The 22,603-nt window shown below is 37.7% G+C and overlaps 1 protein-coding gene across 2 annotated transcripts in view; it reads left to right on the forward strand.

The window, feature by feature from the left end:
* Positions 1-22,603, forward strand: part of LOC126819499 (organic cation transporter protein) — a 58,288-nt gene that overhangs the window by 33,724 nt on the left and 1,961 nt on the right. The window contains exons 1-7 of one of the 2 annotated variants that reach the window (XM_050547605.2): positions 11,378-11,749; positions 14,542-14,759; positions 16,892-17,122; positions 18,064-18,266; positions 19,737-19,827; positions 20,443-20,645; positions 22,105-22,239. In XM_050547605.2, coding sequence (XP_050403562.1) covers positions 11,611-11,749; positions 14,542-14,759; positions 16,892-17,122; positions 18,064-18,266; positions 19,737-19,827; positions 20,443-20,645; positions 22,105-22,239 — 1,220 coding nt within the window. In that variant the 5' untranslated portion in view covers positions 11,378-11,610. Of the gene's footprint in view, positions 1-11,377; positions 11,750-14,541; positions 14,760-16,891; positions 17,123-18,063; positions 18,267-19,736; positions 19,828-20,442; positions 20,646-22,104; positions 22,240-22,603 lie in introns of those variants that run through there. The other variant, XM_056100075.1, reaches the window with a different exon arrangement.

A 22,603-nucleotide genomic window follows, 5' to 3' on the forward strand; every position in this document is an offset into this window, starting at 1 on the left:
TACATTAATCGCCATCATCTATATTTTAATAATAATAATATCTTTATTTGGGCTGTGACTATCTGCCCACTAAAACAGAACATATCTACAAGAAGTACAACAGAACATAGAACATACAACTGAATGTTTAATGCTATTATTAAATTGTTACGTTAGTTGAGGTTTAAATGAATTGACATCTCACACTAAAGAAATTCATCGTTCAAGAAAAAAAAAAACCCAAAACAGTACGATATTAATATGTTGATTATTAATCGCGCGTGACTTCATAGCCGCCATCTTTGAACTGTGACGTCATATCGACAATCAGAGTCAGGCAATCAATGCGCAATTACCCAAGAAACATGCCAAATTTCACAACTTTGAATTGGCACAACTTTAGGGTTGTTTTTTTTTTCGAAAATAAACAAGATGAATCTAACTTGGGAACAGTTACCTAATCATGCTTGACTAATTTCGCTAAGTTTTTATTGAACGGAAACCATCTAGCTGTTATCGTACAACAGACAGGAGAACATAAGACTGAAACGTTTGACGTTTTAAGTTTGTTATTAATACATTCTAAATTTCGTTACGGTTTTGTTGTTTTGACAGTTAATAAAACATAAAATTAAATTGAAATGTTAAAGATGCATTATGCGAGAGGTAAATCTACCTATTGCAGGTTTCTAGCTTCAAATGTTACATAAATTCATATCTATTCACATACTAAGCGTATAATCAACTCTCTACATATTCGAATGACTGCGATATAGAATAGATTAGACTATATATTCAATACAATGACTGACAATCGAAACTCAGTTTATTATCAAACCAATGGTACTGGACAATCGGTATTTCTTGGTAAAACTTCAAATACTCTGAATAAAGTAATTTGATAGAAATTTTCAATATTTTCATTTCCCAATATCTATTTTGAACTATACCAAGAACGATCAGCTGTTTGTCTAAATCTTACATAATGCATCTTTATGTAATAGTGCATTCTACATTTCGTTGGGGTGTTTGTTGCCTACAATCTTTACCAGTTACCAAAATGAGTGCTTATCCGTACGAAACACATGATACCACGTATTGTTATTAAGGACTGACGGCTAGAATAATATAAAATGATGTGATATATGAATGAAGACGTATATGACATTAGGATGCGATATTGATAGCTTTTGCACCGTTGTCTCTAGTTTTTCCAAATAGTCAACGACCTACTTATACGAGTCATTCTAACTAAGCATACCTCGCCTCGTACATAGCACCGTCACTTGTTATAGCCTTGACATAGAGATGTAATACTGACCGTGTTTGCACTGTTTGTGTTATGTCATTCCGTTTGCCCGACTTATGCACAGCGTAATGATACGAGGCAACCTAAATCCCACTGGTCATGTTTTCCCCCGGGGATGTACTACCGATGGAAATTGATAAGCCTCCGGAGGAGCCGGGAACAAGTTCCCCGGTGTCCCTGGGAATCTTCGGGGGCGTCGCGCACAATGTGAAACCTTCGGGAGCACTGCGAAACAAGCATTGAAATTTTTACCTATGTGATCTCTACGGGACTACTCCGTTTTTGTGCCCAAAATCATCGGAAGCCATCGGTAGAAAATTTGTATATTTCCACATCGCCGATGATTTTTCCCCAGTGGGCCCTAGGCATTAAAGGACGTATGGCACTGTTCTTTAGAACCTTAAAGTAGACGGAAATACATGTAATAATTTATATTCAAACTTTTGAAAAATATTGTAATTTCTAATCAATTATGTTCGGTGAAATACGTGAATAGTTCAAACTGAACGACAGTTGTTTACGCCTGATTAGTCCAATCTATAGATTTTTTATTTATTATTTTATAGTTTGTGAATCGGCCTTTACTAATTACTTCGGCATTCGCTTGTAGGATATGTTTTTCATTGACGCCCGAAACCATAGCCCACAAAAAATGCAATTCACGCATCGTTACTTAAAGGTAATATTTTATTTTAACCTTTTAGTTATTGGTAAATAAATAAAAAGATAAACGAAACCATTGGTCCAAATATAAAACAGCAGTGGGGCAACGCCGATGAAGTTGTCAAGTTAAAACCACGAGCTTTCGCATATTTATGTAGACATACACTTGATACACAAAGTAACTACTCATTAAGAAATGACAAAACCCTACCCCGCTACTTTTGTAAAACTAATCTATTTTATAATTCTTTCTTTCCTTCAACTACACGACTTTGGAACAATCTAGATCTTTCTATACGTAATTCAGATACGTTATTCATTTTTAAACAAAAACCCAAAACATGATCACTTGGTACCTTCTTTTTACAATATCTGAAAAAGAAAAGTTCAAATCATCCATTCAAGACTTCGTTTATCAAACAGTGATCTAAATGGGCATGCATTTTTAAGACACATAACCGACTCTCCAACCTGCCGATGTGAACTTTCTGCTGACATGTCCCTTATATTCAGATGCACGAAATACAACCATAAAAACATTACCAACATAATACACCAACACAAAATTTCTACTGTATGGCTCTACGGATATTTCAGTTGAACAAAATAAATTAATATTTATTGAGGTGCAAAACTTTTTAGAATTAAGTTATAGATTTTAAGTACTGTAATCGTCAATTATCATTACCATCATTAGATTATGTTTACATATTTGTACACTTTCAGGCCTTAAACCAAATTTAGTCATTATGTATATCAAATAACCTTTTTATTTGAAAAAACATATTACTGTATACTTTCAGAATTTTAATAATTAATAACACAATATGAATAGTTTCGATTATATACATGTATTTAAGTAAACTAATTGTAATTACATGTATATTGTTTCCCAATCCTATGTCTTATTGAATAAAATATAGTTTAAAAAAAATACACAAATTATAGGGCGATCCCATCCCGAAAATTCATTTAGATTTGCGTAAATGCAACTTTTTCGTATGCCCGAATCGTTCAGTGCTTAGATTCCTTACACAAAATACTCGGCCGCTCTTTGTTTTAACAGTTTAAATATGTTCGGTGGAAAGGGGGTGCGTCAGGACCGTCGTAACGCATGGGGTTGCTGAGATGCTGAGAAGTTGCCCTTGGACCCCACGAGTTTAAGGGCCCTATGCTAATCTATGTATGCTGTGATTTGCTGTCAATATACAAATACTACACTATCCTAAATGATAAATACGTGGACGTTGCTATTCGCCTTTATTCCCCGAACTTTCTCTTTTCGATGAGATTTACTTTGGGCATTCCCCTGTAAAGACACTTTGTCTTTCAAAAATCGAACTGGATCAAGCCTATTTCCGTTGGCGTCCTCTAGTAAGTTTTTTTGGGAAACACTTGTCTACGATATCACCCCTGGTGGAAGTGGACGTAACACTTTAGGAACGAACAAAATATTCGCCTTTGGTTTAGTATCACGGTCACTTCTGCAAGATCACATTTTTATTCCCATATGAATAGGGGCCTATAATGCTATTACGACAACGCGGAGTGCGTGGGGAGTAAAAAACGTATGAAGAGAACGAAAGATTAATTAATTAGCGCCTTTTTTCTCCCAAATAAGCACCCAACAGCAAATATTGAATTGTAAATTTTAGTGGCCTTAAAAATCAACAAGTGAAAATTACGCCACTTGTGTTTCTGTTCGTTTAGTGTTGGTACGAGCAATACGTGGATTAACGTGACTTCGCGTTAATTCTCGAGATTACGTGTTTACTAACAAACAGTGGGGTCCGTGCCAGCGATAGGACATCACGAACCTTGTCAAAAAGTCGCGATTAACCCAGACACGGAAGTCATTTAGAATGGTATGCAAACTTATCAGGCTTGACAATCGGGTCTAGTGCACATAATCAACAGCAATTATGAGTAATTTTGTTTGTAGAATTGAAAATAAACTTCCAAATGACATCGATAATATCCACAACATAACACTTTGTACACATATTCGTATTCAACCAAAAGCATGTTAAGTTATGTAAAATCTGATTACTTGGTGTATAATCAGTGTCATGGCGTCATCAAAATATGTGAAGTATTTCTTCTTTTCGTGCCGTTTCTTTTATCTAACAGTCTTTATTATAATATAAAGGTCATCTGGGTTAAACCCCAATTTAACCATATATTTTCCCAGAATTAATCACACCCTCTTCATTGTCCATTTTCGTATATTCGTAATGTTTCCGGTTCATTTCATTCAGAACTGCGCCATTCAACATGTGACCCCTGTTGTTTAGATCACATTTTTTTTAACCCAGCGCATACCTTTAATACATACATGGTATTTATATGTTATTAAATGACATCACTTTTTAGACGTTTAGCTGAAACTTTTAAGTGCTTTTATGTATTACTTACTAAATCTGAACAGATTTTATTCGGGTTTCTGGATGTTGTTTCGTGGTGTTTGTACTCTGTTTACATGTTGCTTTGCATGACAATCTGATTTGTATTCGCTTGACCGTGGATCTTGCCCCATCACTAACCTAATAAGTTCGCCCTGCAATCCAACCAACTATCTGTTTCTCTTCAATACCAAAGCCTAGTTGTCAAGTGTTGCTGGAGATGAACTTCTCGGCTAGCAGAAACTTTGTGCCCGATTTAACCAGTTTGTAACTTGGAGTGACGTCTATCGCTATAGTTTCACTTTGTTGTTGTCGTTGGTTTCCTGCAAGTTATATAATTTGTAAAGTTATTACTGCGTAATATTTATCATTTAGCAAAAAATACAAATGGTATCAATTATTCGCATTAATCGAGTGACTCAAAAGAAAGTTTAATTGAGCAGCAGGTAATTTTAAATTTAGACTTAGAAAAAGTCCATTGGCCATTCGAAAATCAAAGATGGTGGGCATATTCAAGATGGTCATCTCTCGGACAACGCCTCCACGATTTTGTGATCCTTAACATATACAGTGAAGTTTCATCTGAATTGGCCCAAAATTTGTTGAACTTCCCCCATAAGTGTACTATAAGAAATTAGACCACAGCATTACAAAGCTTAAATTATAAATTCGTGGTGGAGTTTATCAAAGTCATTGTGAGTTTGCATTTTAGTTGTATTGAAACTATATAGCAGTGGAAGGATACTAATTAAAGATTAGAGTATTTTTTTTCTATTGTAAAATTTCTCTCTTCATGGGTCATATATGTTTTTTAAAATTAATCCTAATTCGTTGTCAAAATATATGTTTGTTTATATTAATGCAAGAATTATGAGATTTATTGCGGGAAGGGGTGCAACTCTTACTTGACTTGGCCAGATACTGGATAATCAACCACATTAAAAACCAAACTCCCAGTTACGCATGAGCAGTCGACTTTTCGTCAAAGATTGACAACGGTCCTCGACCCTCAGTACGTTCAAGACTAGGAGGTTCTATGTGACCGAGACTAGCAAAGACCAACACAGTATATGTCATTTTGTAACTGAAATGTGGCAATTATTATGCTTACGTGGATAATGCAAAGAGATTTGTGCCTGGATAGTGACTTCAACGCCTATTACGCAATGCCACTGCGAGATCATCAGCGATTGCTAATAATACTGACACGGAAATGCGGCAAGCAATAGTCCCTTTATTCTATGTTGAACTAGTTTATGAGAGGTTAATTGTCATCGCCGGGGACAATGCTGATCCGAATTGCCACACATATTCGTAAATAACCCAATGGGACAATATCGATGGTGTCGAGTAGGATTTTAAACGATTATCAGACATCAGTTTACCAATACAAGACAGCACGACCTGGTTCAGTTACTACTTTTCTTAAAGCAAGGCCAAAACCTTTCCACGCTGTCGTGGTGATGAGGTTTAAGGTCCACTCGACCCAAACTAGGTCCTTTCGGGACTTAAATATGGTTCAATTTTATTTTTATTTAGAGTTTGTCGTAGGGTTCCATAGTCCGTTTAACCGCACTTGGGGAAATCCATCTGGAATGTATCCCATAATGTTTCGTGCGTAGGCTTAGACAACGGCCTGACCCACATTGCCACTTCCTTCGATACGCGTAAACAGATCCTAGCGCTAAGGAGGTGAAAGAATCAGGAGCCATAATTCATATGGAACGTGAAATATTGCAAGGAACTTTACCAATTACCATAATTTAAAAAAAAAAAACTACCGATGAAGGACGTGTTCCAAGTATTGACAATATAATTTATGTTATTGCTGCCTTCGTTAGTTCATAGTTAACAATTCTGGCAAAACAATCTTAGAAATGTTGCAAGGAACTTTACCAATTACCATAATTTAAAAAAAAAACTACCGATGAAGGAAGTGTTCCAAGTATTGACAATATAATTTATGTTATTGCTGCCTTCGTTAGTTCATAGTTAACAATTCTGGCAAAACAATCTTAGAAAAGTACTTTTACAGTTCAATACAAATATTCTCTCAATGTGCAATCCTTTGGGTGTCCATGCTATAAATTTCCAATGGTTTAAATTAAGAATGTACATTTGTCCCTGAATTTGAGTAAAACATTTATGGGTCATGGCAAGTGGATCTTGACATGGAGATGAATTACTTCGAGAAAACGGGCATTTGATTTCAATTACACCAGTCCAAATCACAATTGGTTAATCCATCTGGTGAAGCTCCAAGACAAGGGTGCTCAAGATGTATTTGAAATCATGTTGGCTGAATGTAAAATATTCATCAACAGCCTCCTTCTCATGAGCAACCCCAATCTTTTTCACAGAGGATTACGAAAATCTTCTAATCTCTCTGTAAAAGATGACTGCATTCAACATGTAGCGTCACAGCATGCGGCGTCAAACATCGCCTCAGTAGTAATATAGTGTTAGTGTTACTTACTACTACATTGACTGAAAGCTTTTGGCTTTTTAAAATTTATATTATGGATTGTATCGCCAGTAACCTGAAAATATTATTTAAAACCAGCGGCTGCCAGGCAGTATACGCCCACATTTTCGAGAGATGGATAGAGAACAAGCTAACAAGAAAGTGATTTTTCCTACAATCAAGGGCCATAATTCAGGAAATTACAATTCGATATGCGCATATATCGAAAGGAACTGAGATCTTTGTGTTATAAACTTATATTTCAAGTTTCAACAAAATCGGATAAAAATTGTGACCTCTATAGGGTCCACAACCTTGATATACCATATTTTTACGCTATTTGAGAACGAACGGCGGCCATTTTGTCTGTCAATTTTGGGGCGATTTTCACAAAATTCAAACTCAACTGTCCTTAGGGTGGAACGGTAATATAATAATACGGTTTTTTAAATCGGATAAAAATTATGACCTCTAATGGGTCCACAAGCTAAAAACATGATTTTTCGTACAATCAGGGGCCATAATTCAGGAAGTTACGGTCCGATATGGGCAAATATTGAAAGGAACCGAGATCTTTGGGTTATAAACTTATATTTCAAGTTTCAACAAAATCGGATAAAAATTGTGACCTCTATAGGGTCCACAACCTTGATATACCATATTTTTACGCTATTTGAGAATGAACGGCGGCCATTTTGTCTTGTCAATTTTGGGCCGAGTTTCATGAAATTCAAACTCAGTCGTCCTTAGGGTGTAACGGTGATATAATAATACGTTTTTTTAAATCGGATAAAAATTATGACCTCTATAGGGTCCACAAGCTAAAAACGCGATTTTTCGTACAATCAGGGGCCATAATTCAGGAAATTACGGTCCGATATGCGCGAATATCGAAAGGAACTGAGATCTTTGGGGTATAAACTTACATTTCAAATTTCAACAAAATCGGATAAAAATTGTGACCCCTATAGGGTCCACAACCTTGATATACCATATTCTTACGCTATTTGGGAACGAACGGCGGCCATTTTGTCTTGTCAATTTTGGGCCGATTTTCACGAAATTCGAACACGGTCATCCTTAGGGTGTAACGGTGATATAATAGAATGTTTTTTTAAATCGGATAAAAATTATGACGTCTATAGGGTCCACAAGCTAAAAACGTGATTTTTCGTACAATCAGGGACCATAATTCAGGAAGTTACGGTCCGATATGCACGAATATCGACAGGAACCGAGATCTTTGGGTTATAAACTTACATTTAAAGTTTCAACAAAATCGGATAAAAATTGTGACCCCTATAGGGTCCACAACCTTGTTATACCATATTCTTATGCTATTTGGGAATGAACGGCGGCCATTTTGTCTGTCAATTTTGGGCCGATTTTCATGAAATTCGAACTCAGTCATCCTTAGGGTGTAACGGTGATATAATAGAACGGTTTATTAAATCGGATAAAAATTATGACTTCTATAGGGTCCACAAGCTAAAAACGTGATTTTTCGTACAATCAGGGGCCATAATTCAGGAAGTTACTGTCCGATATGCGCGAATATCGAAAGGAACTGAGATCTTTGGGTTATAAACTTACATTTCAAGTTTCAACAAAATCGGATCAAAATTGTGACCTCTATAGGGTCCACAAGCTAAAAACGTGATTTTTCGTACAAACAGGGGCCATAATCCATGAAGTTTCGATCCGATACATGCCAATATCGAAAGCAGTCGAGATCTTTTGGGGATACAGCTATATTTCAAGTTTCGTCGAAATCGGATAAGAATTGTGACCTGTAGAGAGTCCACAAACAATTGTGGACGGACGGACGGACAGGGGCGACGGCATAAACTACTAGCCCCCCCAAATTAAGTTGATAAAACACTGTCCCTACCAGTGTTACCTGGCTTGACAAAACAAATTATCCAAGCAAGAAGAAACCACTAAATGTGAAAAAAAAAACCAATACTTTAATGAAACAAGTGCTGACATGAATTTAGTATTTACATTAAGTGCAATAAAATATGATCATGAATCTTCACAAATATTTTATAGAATTATAATTTAGCATAAGTAATCGTAGGCTTTATACTCTGCAATTAGAATGTTAATTAATGAGTTGCTTTCCCTTACTAAACTTGAGTCAGAAACAATTCCCTTTGCCCAAATCCTGGACAAAACAGAACCCCTTAGTTATAATTCTTACCAGAATAAACTAAAATAAGTAAATATTAATCCTGACTATTGTATTATAGTAAACAGCCAACTCACCATAAAAATGCACCTCCTTGATTATCAGACTAGATATAATGGGAAAAACTCTTATAAAACACTAAATTAGTTTACAGATCCTTCCCCTTTGAATTCCAAAATTGGTCTGGCGGTTCTCGAATTCCGCGCGCTATTTGCCTTACATAGACCCACCGATTCCAACGACGTTGGAATTTCTTGTGGAATAATGTTGGAAAGGTTGGAAACTGTGGGAAGTATTCCACAAAATACAAGACAAGGATGGAAAATACATGTATGAAAAATATATTAAAATACAAATTGCTTTTAATAATATAGAATACAATAGCTGTTGAAATATAAAACAGTAATGAACTAACGCTTGTGATATAATTAAGAGATTACGGCCGGCAATTTTTAAAGTTCGCCGTAACTATGAAGGTTGCTAAGCGTTGATCGAGACTACCGGAAGTATCGTGCGAAAATGTAAACAACAATGGCCGCGCTCATGATATCAGAGCGAATTGTTATAGAAAATGAAGTGTCAAGCCGTTAATATATAAAATCAGAGGAAAATATGACATACGGGTTATTGCGATGTTAGAATACTAACGAATATAAATATACCACAAAATAACAGGCATTGACTTAGATATAGATCGTAATCTCAGGTTGGTTTGCAAGTCTACATACAATAACGAAAAAGTAACTCAACAACAAGTGACTAAGGAAACATGGAAAAGCTGGTTGTCACAAGTTGACTTAATGAAAGACCTTATGATACAGCGAGCACGCGCTAACCATTCTGCCCCCCCCCCCCCCCAACAACAACCGTAGAGTTGCTCTGCCAGTTATATCAAATCAGGTTCATAAATTCAAAGGGAAGATAAGAGTAATTTGTCAGACAAACCAGTAAAACTAATCAATAAAGTAGGGTCAGATATTTAGCAAAAGGGCGAAATGGTTCTTTAAGTTTAACTCGTACATGGTTTTATATATTTTTAAGCGATAGAAAAGGGAATATATACAAATAAGACTTTCGTTTACATATAGCCCTATACATATTAAATTTAATAGATTCATTAACAACTACTTGATCTTGTGTAAACACAATTTATTATGATTAAACATATACCTTATCGCGTTATCAGTAATTGAACAGTGAGCAGTCGCCCAAATTTTACTGAACAGAAGTTTATGACCACAACCATGATCGTCCACGTTAAGAATAGATTGGGCTAATGAAGATGGTCATATGCCATACAATGTACAATAAGGGAACTTTTGCCCGGACAGCGGCGCTACGGACTACTCTTATATCGAATTCCAACTGCCAAGTGCTCTTTTACGTGCACGCCAATTCGTACATGCGACATCTTATTTTTACCCATCCGAACAACTATACGTAATCCCTTGTCAGGCACTCTGTCCCGCAGTACTGACAAGGGGGAACCACGCCGGAAAATCCCGATCGATCCTCTAGGCTACCGAGCCAACGTTATACTCACTGAGCCACCACGGGTCCCCATGGACACATGACCCCCGATAAACAATATAAATGGTCTGACCCAAGAAAACCTCTGGACTTTACCAGCCCCATTGTCATAAATGCTTGTGAGAGCTGGAGCTGAAGGGTTTACATAGTTGAAGACGAGTGGACAGAAACATCTGAACACTGCAAATGGAAGGATGTCGATCATTACTCTTAAAATAACCCATTCCCAATTCAATAAATTCAGGCTTGCGTCTAGAACAGTTTTTCAGTGAGCTTTATCAAGTTACAATCCTGGGAGTTCTAACAAGAAGCACTTGGAGGAAGCTAAATGGTCTACATGGGTCGTGAAGTCGAAATCAAAATTTCGCCTCCAATAATGGTTTCGGCATGCTCTAAAATGTTCATATCAAGTTTGTATCTGTTGCGTAACTGGTTTTTTATGTAGTTGATAATGATTATCCAGTATTTTTGGCCAAGTCAAATAATGGTTGCTTCCCTTGCCGAAATAAATCCCATAGTCCATGCATTATTATAAACAAACGTGACGACGGATTAGGATTAATTAAAAACCATAGATATGGTCGATGAAGAGAAAAAATTTACAATAAAAAAATAAGAATGTTGGGTATTCTGAAATGGCAATTCTTAAATTAATTTCATGGGCGTTGACATCTTGTTCTAGGGCTAGTTACGTCTCTTGGACTTTGTTCATGATAATGTAAAAGACCGGATCATCTAGCCAACGACCTATTATTCTCAAATGTTGATAACACATGATGGAGACGATATAGTTTCGTGTGCACGCATATCCAGCAGTTTTAAAAATAGTTCACTGATAGTCTCGCAACTGTATAAGAATTGAACCTCTTTTAAAACAATGTAATAGAAGTTCCAAAATAGCTCTGCGTAGTTTGTTTTACGCCAAGCGTTCACAAATTGAGTAACAAAAGTGAATACGGATTATTTTATGTGGACATCTGATCTGTGAATGTTCTGCTAAAGCCATATTTTCGAGTTAATGGGATTTTAAACGTCAGTATTAAGAACGACTTCAGGACTGAAATACAGAAAGATGTCAGTAAAGGCGACGGAAGTAGATACGGTTCTCAATGTATTGGGAGGAAAGGGATTATATCAACATGTTCATCATCTCCTTATCGTTTTATGTTCCTTTTCAGCCGCTTTTCAACTGTTAGATATGATATTTATTGGTAGGTGGTGTATTTTACAAATTGTAGTATAAATATCTATTCTCTTCCATTTGAGGACAATCAATCGATTAGAGACATGACAAAACACAGACCCCAAACACTGTATCAGAATTATTCTAAGTCGAAAATTTTGTGGAATGTGGTACCACACAGGCTTATAAGGGGCCCCGAGGAGAAATTTTGGAAAATTTCTTGTGGTGAAAAACACCACAGACCCAAAACACTGTATCAGAAAATCTTGTGGAATGTATTTATTTACAGAAATCTAATTTCTTGTGGAACTCTTAATTTCACTGTATAAGGTCATAATTTTTATCCGATTTGGTTTAAACCCACAGTTCTCGATTCCTTTCGGTATTCGCGCATATCGGACTATAACTGGGGGATCACGTGGCTAAGTGGGTAAGACGCTGGCTCACTAGCCTGGAGGTCGGGTGTTCGATCCCTGCATTGGCCGAGAAAATTCATCCAGATTTTCCGGCGTGGTTTCCCCTTGTCAGTGATGCAGGACGGAGGGCCTGACAAGGACAGCTGTCTAGTCATTCGGATGAGACGAAAAACCGAGGTCCCGTGTATACATTGGAATGCACGTAAAAGATCCCTTGGCAGTTGGAATTCGATATAAGAGTAGGCGATAGTGCCGCTGCCCGGGCAAAATTTCCCTCATAGCACACTGTATGGCGTATGCCCGTCTTCATTAGCCCAGGTTAGGAGCAGAACAGTAGGACGTTAAACCCCATTTCATTTCATTTCATTTCGGACTATAACTTCCTGAATTATGGCCCCTGATTGTACGAAAAATCGTGTTTTTTTAGCTTGTGGACCCCTCATTCGTAAATAGTGTCAGAATATTGTGTATCAGGGTTGTGGACCCTCTGGGGGTCACAATTTTCATCTGATTTTGATGAAACTGGAAATGCATGTTTATAACCCACAGATCCCGGTTCCTTGATATATTTGCGCATATCGGACCATAACGTCCTGAATTATGGCCCCTGATTGTATGCAAAATCGTGTGTTTTTAGCTAATGGACCCCGTAGAGGTCACAATTTGTATTCGATTTAAAAAAAAAACGTTACAATATATCACCGTATACCTTAAGGATGATTGAGTTCGAATTTCGTAAAAATCGGACCGAAACTGACGGATAAAATGGCCGCCCCTCATTCGCAAATAGTGTCAAAATATTGTGTATCAGGGTTGTGGACCCTCTGGCAGTCACAATTTTCATCTGATTTTGATGAAACTTGAATTGCATGTTTATAACCCACAGATCTCGGTTCCTTTTTATATTTGCGCATATCGGACCATAACTTACTGAATTATGGCCCCTGAGTGTACGAAAAATCGTGTTTTTAGCTTGTGGCCCCCGTAGAGGTCACAATTTTTATCCGATATAAAAAACCGTTACATAAGAACATAAACAAAAATAAGTTCTTGTATATCAGAATGTCACTTTTAAAACATGGTGTTAAAAATCAGTTAAAACAGGAGGTCCAGTTGATTGATGTTTGGATGAACAAAAACCCGTGTGGAAAAAGAATCCGCTTGCTTTATGTGAAAAAGCGACGTTCTCGCGGTAAAATTAACATAGTTGGACCCGTGGATTATTTCCATATAGTTAATCAATTACATACCCTGGGCAGACTTAAATCCGCAAGCGCAGATTAGTAAACGGAAATTAGACAGATTCGCGGATGCACGGGGCTAATCTGACCGCGAGGTGAACCCTTAGTCCAACATATATATGTAAATCTTTATCTTCGTTTTTGAAGAGTTCACGTGTTTCATATTGCTGAAAGGTTCCCAGAGCGCATCATACAACTGACCCGACATTGTCACGTTTCAGATTAAAACGCAGAATTATTGTATTTGCTTCCACGATAAAGATGCGTTAAATGTGTGAACGCTAAAGGACCTGAACGATATCAAATCGTCTGCAAGATAAGGGCCACTTTGACCTTTTGAAGTCATGTCTGAAAGATGCAAGATAAAGATAAAGAGCTACTCGCCCTTACTATCATAGTTTACAAATAGATGATGTAAAAGGAATGTATTGAAGATTTCAGTCAAATTACTTCATTCTGAGGGAAGTTATGACTGATTGAAGAAGAGCGTAGTCTCGATTTTGATTGCTACCGTTGTGACGAAAGTAAGCACTGTCTCGATTGTCCAAATAAAAAATATTAAATGGCTACCGTGTTTCAATCCGTTCAAAACCATAACCATCCGATGGTGTATAATTAATAGTTTACATAACACTTGAAGACAAAAGAAAGTTCTGCAATAGGACGATTTAGATCTCACATAATGCATGTTAAAGGGGCGAGGGGGGGGGGGGGGTCAATGAACCTGACATGTAATCGTCTGCTAGATAAGAATCCTTTAAAGTTCGGCTCAATACTCAATACAACGAAATGTGCTTAAGCCTTCACTGATGTAACGAAATAATGGAATCTTTCGTGTAGATATTGGTGTTCATGAAGAAGAATGCCTATGAAATCTAATGCGAATAGGCGGAAACGCTGCTGCTCAAATGCATTTCAACTACCGTTCGTTACAGTAAAAGAATTCAAACCGATTTGTCTTATAATGAAGGATGGGTTTTCGTGAACGAGACATTAAAGCCCATTTCATTGTATCTATTTTATCCTAAATGAAGTGTTAATATGTTATATATAACATATATTATCGAGAGATAAGTATCATTATTTGCCAATTAAAGGTCGGTCTGATTTGTGTATCCGACTTTGCTTCTATATTTATTTCTCCATGTCAATTTGTTCTGCAGGACGAATTATTCCCCATCAATGCTCTGCGCCTCCTAATGGTACTGGTATAACAATAGCTGAAGTAGAATTATCATCCAGTAATTATACAGTGGAATACGGACAATGTAATATTTATATTAAATACAATACCACTTCTTCCATCAATACAGAACACAAACTACCATGTATATATGGTATGACCTACACAGAGAGAAAAGATGCATCAATCGTTTCAGAGGTAATTTTATACAGAAAAAAATAGGATCGGTTCTAATGGCACAAATAAACATACTACAACATTTATCATACCAAGTACCACTGTACTACGGATAAGAGACTACATATGATAGCACACACTGATCCGCAGTGAATGTTCGCTAGGCCGCGACAACACCCTGCACGTTTCAAGTCAGTAGCTTGAAGCGTATATATGGTATTAGTGTCAGTGGCTTGTGGCACGAAGTAACAGTATATTGTCGCATACATAATATATTATGTCAACGCTTGGGCGACATAATATATTGTGTTGACGCTCCAAGCGTGTTAGCATATTAGACCTGTAGACTCAGTGGAATGTACGCGTCATCAGAGCCATAGAAAGTGTCCCTGTAAATAAAAGAGGGCATCCTTATCAGAAAAAGGGCACCTGTGATGTCAGAATTTCAAAAAAGGGCACTTTTCTTTCGGATTAGGGTTAGGGTTAGGGTTAGGACACAGAAAAGAGAGAAAAAACAGAAAAGAAAAAAACAAGCATTCATTGGTTATCAAAGCGCCAATTAAATCTATCGTTGCAAGTTCATGCCTAGTCACCTCCATCCTAGTTCCAAGCGTTGACATAATATATTATATCGCCCAAGCGTTGACATAATATATTATGTATGCGACAATATACTGTTACTTCGTGCCACAGGCCACTGACACTAATACCATATATACGCTTCAAGCTACTGACTTGAAACGTATCGCCTGGCGACAATCACTGATAAGGATGACATCGATGCGACTTAATGAGTCACAAATTTTAACGATGCGACTTAATGAGCACAAATATTAACGGTGGTTAAGACGCTGGCTCGCTAGCCTGGAGGTCGGGTGTTCGATCCCTGCATTGGCCGAGAAAGTTCATCAGGATTTTCCGACGTGGTTTACACTTGTCAGTGGTCCTTCGGATGAGACGAAAAACCGAGGTCCCGTGTAAATATTGGAATGCGCGTAAAAGATCCCCTGGCAGTTGGAATTCGATATAAGAGTAGGCGATAGTGCCGCTGCCCAGGCAAAATTTCCCTCATAGCACACTGTATGGCGTATGCCCGTCTTATTAGCCCAGTATAGGAGTAGGACGTTAAACTCCATTTCATTTCATTTCACAAATATTAACTTTTTTCCTCCGACAAATTAAGGGGGGTTGGATGGCTGAATGGTCATAAAGTCTGTCATTGATTAGGATTAGTTAAGATTCTATCTGTATAAAACCTGTACATATCCCAATATGGTTTATACTGCTAAAATAAAACACAGAGATAATCATCCTGGAAACATGTGTGAAGTGAAAAGTACCTGTGTTCCATAAAATTGTGTCTAGTTCGCCTGTCAGTAATATTTTGTTAATTTTTTTCTGCCACTTATCAGAGTGACTCGCATGTAGGTACCCAAAAACATAACCGCCTAAACCAAATATTTATCGCCCGCTCAGCCAGCAACGTAACCATAATGCTTTTACACGCGGTTTCTTGGTAGACAGCTAGGCCACATGGTGTTTGTTTATATTTTTTAGGGGTTTTAAAAATGGGTTAGGGTTAAGGGTTGCGGACCCCCCCCCCCCCCAATATATATATTTCACAGCTACGCCTCTGGTGATGAACCATCTTCGATCTAGCGTTCTTCGTCAATCGACGCGCGATTGTCCATGGAACAAGCATGTCAAGTCAATCATACCTGAATTGGCGGAGTCTTAGACTTTATTCGAAGATCGTAGCTTCCAAGAACAATATTAGGAACAATATGAGTAGCGCTTACAAATTGTGCCTTTGAAACGAATGTAGTAAAACAAATTCGTTTCAATTCTTTTGTAATCATCTTATTTCATGAAGAAAATATTTCGTTTTTTTTATTCTTTCGGTTGTAGTGGGAGGTCGCGTCAGACATTTGATTAACCAAATCCTTACATCATCTAGAACGCGGGTTATATACCACCTCTTCCAGATCCTTGTGTGGTAAAGACAAGTAAAACGAAATTTTGAGCTATAACAAAACGAAACGAAATAGGATCTGTGTTTTAATCAGAATGTGATTTTGTAATAATTTCAGTACGATTTCGTTTGTGTTTGCTTTTGTAACCATTTTTATCGTATGATTTTGTAATGTTTTCAGTTTGATCTTGTTTGTGAACGTGGTGCGCTCGGCGATTTACCGCAAACGCTGTTGATATTAGGGCAGGCCATGGGTGCGCTGGTTCTACCGTTTTTCTCAGATCGTTATGGACGAAAGTCAACCAATATCATCAGCCATGTTGGTGTCATGGTGATCGGCGTTGCTACAGCTTTCTCTAACAGTTATATAACGTTTGCCATACTTAGACTGTTAATGGGAATAGTACAACAGGTATGTATTCAAACACACGAACCTCCAAAAGTGGCACGACCCTAGCTACTGGTGTTTTTTGGGGGAATTGCCGAAACGATATATTTATATATATATGTTTGTCGTAAGCAAATTTAAATGAGAGGCGGGGTGTAACGTCCACTCAACACAAACTAGGTCATTTCGGAACTAGAATATTGTTCAATTGTATTTCAATAATAGGGGTCTTTAGCTGTGGGAGCAAACCGGAAGACCCGGAGAAAACCGACGAGGTTGGAACACATTTATAGTTGTCAAGGCAGTTATATTTATAACGTTTGTTATACTTCGATTAACATTTTGAGAAGATGTAAACCCAATTGTTACAGGAGATAATTTTGTAAAGAAGAGTATCCTACAATATTTTGCTAATGTTATGTAATTAGTATCGGACCGTATTTTGTTTTACATGTGCTATTAACACCATATCCCGCAGAAGTGTCATCTGATAGTATGCCACTAATGCTTCAGAAGTGTTATCTGTGTATTACAGGGGATGGTATATACTAGTATTTACATATGAAGAGTCCAGGGGAAGAACGATCTAAGTCACTTTTTTGTCTTTTCGCATAAAAGGCAAAACAGACTGTTGGACGAGAATGTTTGACGCGAACAGAACAACAAGTGGGTTTAATTACAACTTCAAAATGATGTTTAATACGAATCATAATTACCAGTAATTTCAGGCAAATTAAGGTTAAATAAAAGGGTACGATGGGCTTGTATTTATCCAGGAGGCCATTTTAGAACGGCCTTGGTTCGATGTGACTCCGATCGTTTTTACCTGAAATAGATTATTCCACAGAAAGCTTATAATGGTGCCATTAACTGGGGTTCGTTGAAAAAGTGACTAAGATCGTTCTTCCCTGGGGCTCTTCATATGCTACAGAAGTGTTATTTGACTAGTATATTTTGTTTTATAGGGGATAGTATTGACCATGGCTACATACGCTATAGAAGTGTACCCGACGGTATATAGAAGATATGTCGGAGTTATCGGCACCTTTCTATGGGGGATCTGTGTTATCGCCCTGACCCCGTTTGGCTATTTTCTTCGGATGGAAAGTTGGCGAACCCAACAACTGGCTTTCTGCTCCGTTTCACTCTACGTCATTATCCAAATCATGTAAGTTGAAATGATCGACTTAAAAGTTTTTTATTGCGACATCTGTAATGTTACTGTTGAAAAGTTTGATTCAAAATGGGCCATACGGTAAATGCAATCACTTAAAAAAATGCTACTAAAATATGCAGTTACAAAATCGAGATATTGACATAACAGATTGTCAAGTGGTCTCAGATGTACATGTTAACTTGGTAACCAGGTGACCCGTAAACTTCTTCGGGATTGTCCAGCACGGCTACCCTGACAGTCGTGCAGCATATATTGTCTGACAAGGGGGAGAGAGATGGGGTTTAAAGTTCCCTCGACACATACTAGGCCATTTCGGGACTAACATATGGTAGGGTGACCCACCATAAATAAATATCTCCATATATCTCGACAATTACGCCACAATATTTATATATATGCCAAGCCTCAAATCAGTTTCACACAATTATAGTCACTAAATAAACGATCATGTTGTACTTAATAAGCTATGACCATTAATCATCTATAAATAATAGACTGAAAACTGGTTCCAAGAGTCGTCCATAACATCCAGACACTTTTGAGTAAAAGATAGGTTACGTGCCCTTGTTTTGAAATTAGTCTCGCTTAACCAGTCTATCGACCATTCTACGTCTGATTGACAGGTCGGGATAATCAAGACTACTTTTTTACGAAACGTAACAGAAAGCTAGAACAAGAAATTGAATTTAGAAATAAGCACGTTAGGTAGCTCAACAATCGTTTTAAGAAGCTTGTAAAAGTAAAATGAAACTACTGCTAGTATCATGTTCCTGCCTAACCCGAGTGATTCAGAGATATTATTTGTACTAAACCAAAAGATGCCGCTCTTAACGGTACAGTTAATGATAAAGCGATTTAAAAAATGAAACGAACGTAATTTCTAAATCTGCTGTAATAACCAAGAAGCTTAATTTAACTGCTATAATAGTTGATAGATTTGTAGAGAATTGCACGTGCCATGGCTATTTATAGTATCATACTGTCAGAAAGTTGGTCTCGGCACGGCGAATGTGCACGCTTCAGTGGTAGTCTCGAACTATCAGCGGTGGACTGTATTTCTGTGAGTACATGGATCACCCTACATATGGTTCAATTTTATTTCAATAATTCGTTTGCGCGTAGGGGTCATTAGCAGTGTCTGACAACGACAACGCCGATCTTACACTAATCAGAGCCCTTATTCACGAAATCTTAAAACTAAGTTACAACCGAAATTTGTAAGAAATACTGCAACTTCATTGGATATATGTAAATTGGTTTTACTGGTCAGCCAATCGAATTGCAGTATTTCTCAAAATTTCGATTGTATCTTAGTTTAAGTTTTCGTGAATGATTCGACCCTAGCGTTCCTCAGGGTTTTAAAAACTGTCTACCATGTCAGTGATGCAGTACGGGGGACTGACGGGGAAAAGCGTTCAGTTTGGACGACAGCTAATCAGTACCTATTTAATACTGTTGCAGCTTTCTAGATGAGTCGTTCAGGTGGTTGATAGCAAATGGAAAATATGACATCGCTCTCAAGAATATAAAGAAGGCGGCTAAATGGAATAAGGTAATATATATAACAAAAGTGAATCCTTGCCTTAACATTATAATGGATAGTGTCCAAATATGAAGTTCGCGAAAAGTATTATATTATAGAATCATATAAACATATTCTCATTCAATACCCAATTGCCTAGAAAGCCGGTTTTCTATGAATGCGACATACGTATGTAGTGTTTATATGACATATCACTCCATATTCATGTTAGGAAAATAATGGCTTCTTAGTTCAGTTTTAAGAATAATAATTCTTAACAAGAATAACTGTCAGGATAACTTTTGAACTTATGTATCAGTATCACAATTGGTGCCCCCCTCCCTCTCTCTCTCTCTCTCTCTCTCTCTCTCTCTTAGGTATTTAGGCGAATAAGAGGAGTGGGGCAAAGTGGTTCACCAACCCACCCCCGCCTCACTCCTCCCCATGGTCATGTAGTAGGAACTACTATGTTTACTAGCGGTGGTCAACAAGACGCGATGGCGCTATTTGGGTACTTATGACCGGACACAGATAAAAAAGTGTTTATTGACAAATTAATTCATGCTAATATTTCAGAATACATAGAACCGGATAAAACAAATTATTGCCACATTTAACTATATTTGTTTTTACTGTGTGTTTCAGATTGATGTCAATATGGTTGTAGAAAAATTTAACGAGCTGATAGGAAGGCAAACTGTAATTATTCCCGAGCCGGAGAAGGGGGACCAACTTCTTTTAAACGAGGATGAAACGAAGCCAATTGAGAAAATCGAGAAATATAGTTTATTAGATATTTTGAAGAGAAAGAAATTGGCGCTAAATACAGTTATACTGTGGTATCTATGGTTAGTATTCATTTGTATATTTTCTTTACTAATCAAATTCAACGGAAGAGAAGATGGGGACCTGCATAACCCAGCTGACACAATACGCTATGATTTCTCTTTCGGGATAAAAACCCCCAAAACATTCATGGATGCATGTCCTCGCTAATAGTCCGGCAGCAGGTCGAGAAACCAGGATATTGTCGTCCACCTAATGTTGTTGATGGATGATATATCTTCAATGTGTGCAGTAGAATCGGGATGATGACACCGTGGCATCCATGGGGAAATTTAAATATTCAAGATGCCGCTATTGGGCATTTTCGGGTTATTTAATTGGGAAAGAATTCGACCTGCTGAACGCGTGGGTACCCCTTCCAAAAGTGATGGCGAAAATTCCGCTAGGGACCGAAATTCAAAACTGACGGAAAAATCATACAATTCCCTATATGTGTAATATACTGAAATATAGCTTTTGGGTGCCGCGTAATTCAAATATGAACATGCCAATATGTTCCCGACTAAGCCGTAGACTATATTTTCATGTCAAGGCTGAAACGAGTTCGACTGCCGGACTATAACGCGCTAATTGGTTTTCGGGGGCAAGGACAATCACTCGCGAAAACATGCTCATTTTCAATAGGGTTCATCCCAAGATGATATGATTAAATCTATCAACATTTGACAAAATCCATTAATAACTGCCCCCAAATACGTCTACAAGGTTTTCATGGCAATGTTAATAATTCCGTAAATGGAACTGTTCTTCTAGTCCTCAAGACCCCACGGTTCAATGTGCGAGTGTCACAATCGTTCACCGTTAAGTTTTATCATCACCATCCGTCGCCTGGATAACTGTCATCCCGAGGCTAGTTTGACACCATATGAATCGACATTCTGTCTATTCTACACATCGTAGATAATTGTGGAATCGAATATCAAAGACTATTGTAGACATGAACCTCATCGATATTACATCATTCCTGTTCATCAATATCTACATTCCCCAGTAGAGAGCAACGACTAATGCTAGGTTCCCACTGTCGTTCGATGCGTTACGGTAGGATTGTCCCTATTGAGTCCACGATCTTGTACGTGAAGATACGTTCGGATACGATCGACACGATTGCCACAATATATGATAGGATCATCACGATTACTCGACGATTTCAGAGCGTAACGCGAATCGTGATGGTGGGAACCTAGCATAAAGATTTATATTCCACGATAAACCCCACACGACTGCGTTTGAGCACGATACAATATACTACGATTTTCTACGATACATTAAAATATCGTATCTTACCAAAACTCGTATCACTGACATCTCTACACGCTACGACTTTTTACCTGTCAACGGCTATTATAGGTAATAGTATCGTATCATAGCAAAGATTGCCTTGTGTGAGGCGGGCTTTATAATACTAGAGTAATTTTAACAGAAAATTGTAAGCTGTGGAATAATTGGTTTTTGTTTCAGGTGTACGGCTGCTTTATCATATTTTGGTTTGTTTTTTACGTCGTCTTCCCTGGCTGGCGATAAATATCTCAACTTCTTCCTGAATGCGTTAATGGAATTCCCACCGGGTCTTATATTCCTTTTGATTATTGATAGGTAGGTATTAATAACAATACATGGGAATAGATATAGGTATTAACAGAGGTGGGAACATGTAGCGGGACCTCGAGTCTGAGTCGAGTCCTAAGACTTCACAAATGGTTAATGGAATTCCCACCGGGTCTTATATTATTGATATATAGATATTAATATCAACATATGAATATAGAGATAGGTATTAACAGAGGTGGGAACATGTCGCGGGACCTCGAGTCTGAGTTGAGTCCTAAGTCGCCGCTCCTCGAGTCCCAAGTCTGCACAAAGCCCGAGTCGCGTCCAAGGCGCCCGTTGATCAAATGAGTCAGCAATTCATGGCGAATAAGGTAATTTAGACTTATGCCGCGATTCGAGTCCTAAGCTC

This window comes from Patella vulgata, chromosome 4 (genome assembly GCF_932274485.2).
Source record: "Patella vulgata chromosome 4, xgPatVulg1.2, whole genome shotgun sequence".
NCBI classification, from domain to species: Eukaryota; Metazoa; Mollusca; class Gastropoda; family Patellidae; genus Patella; species Patella vulgata.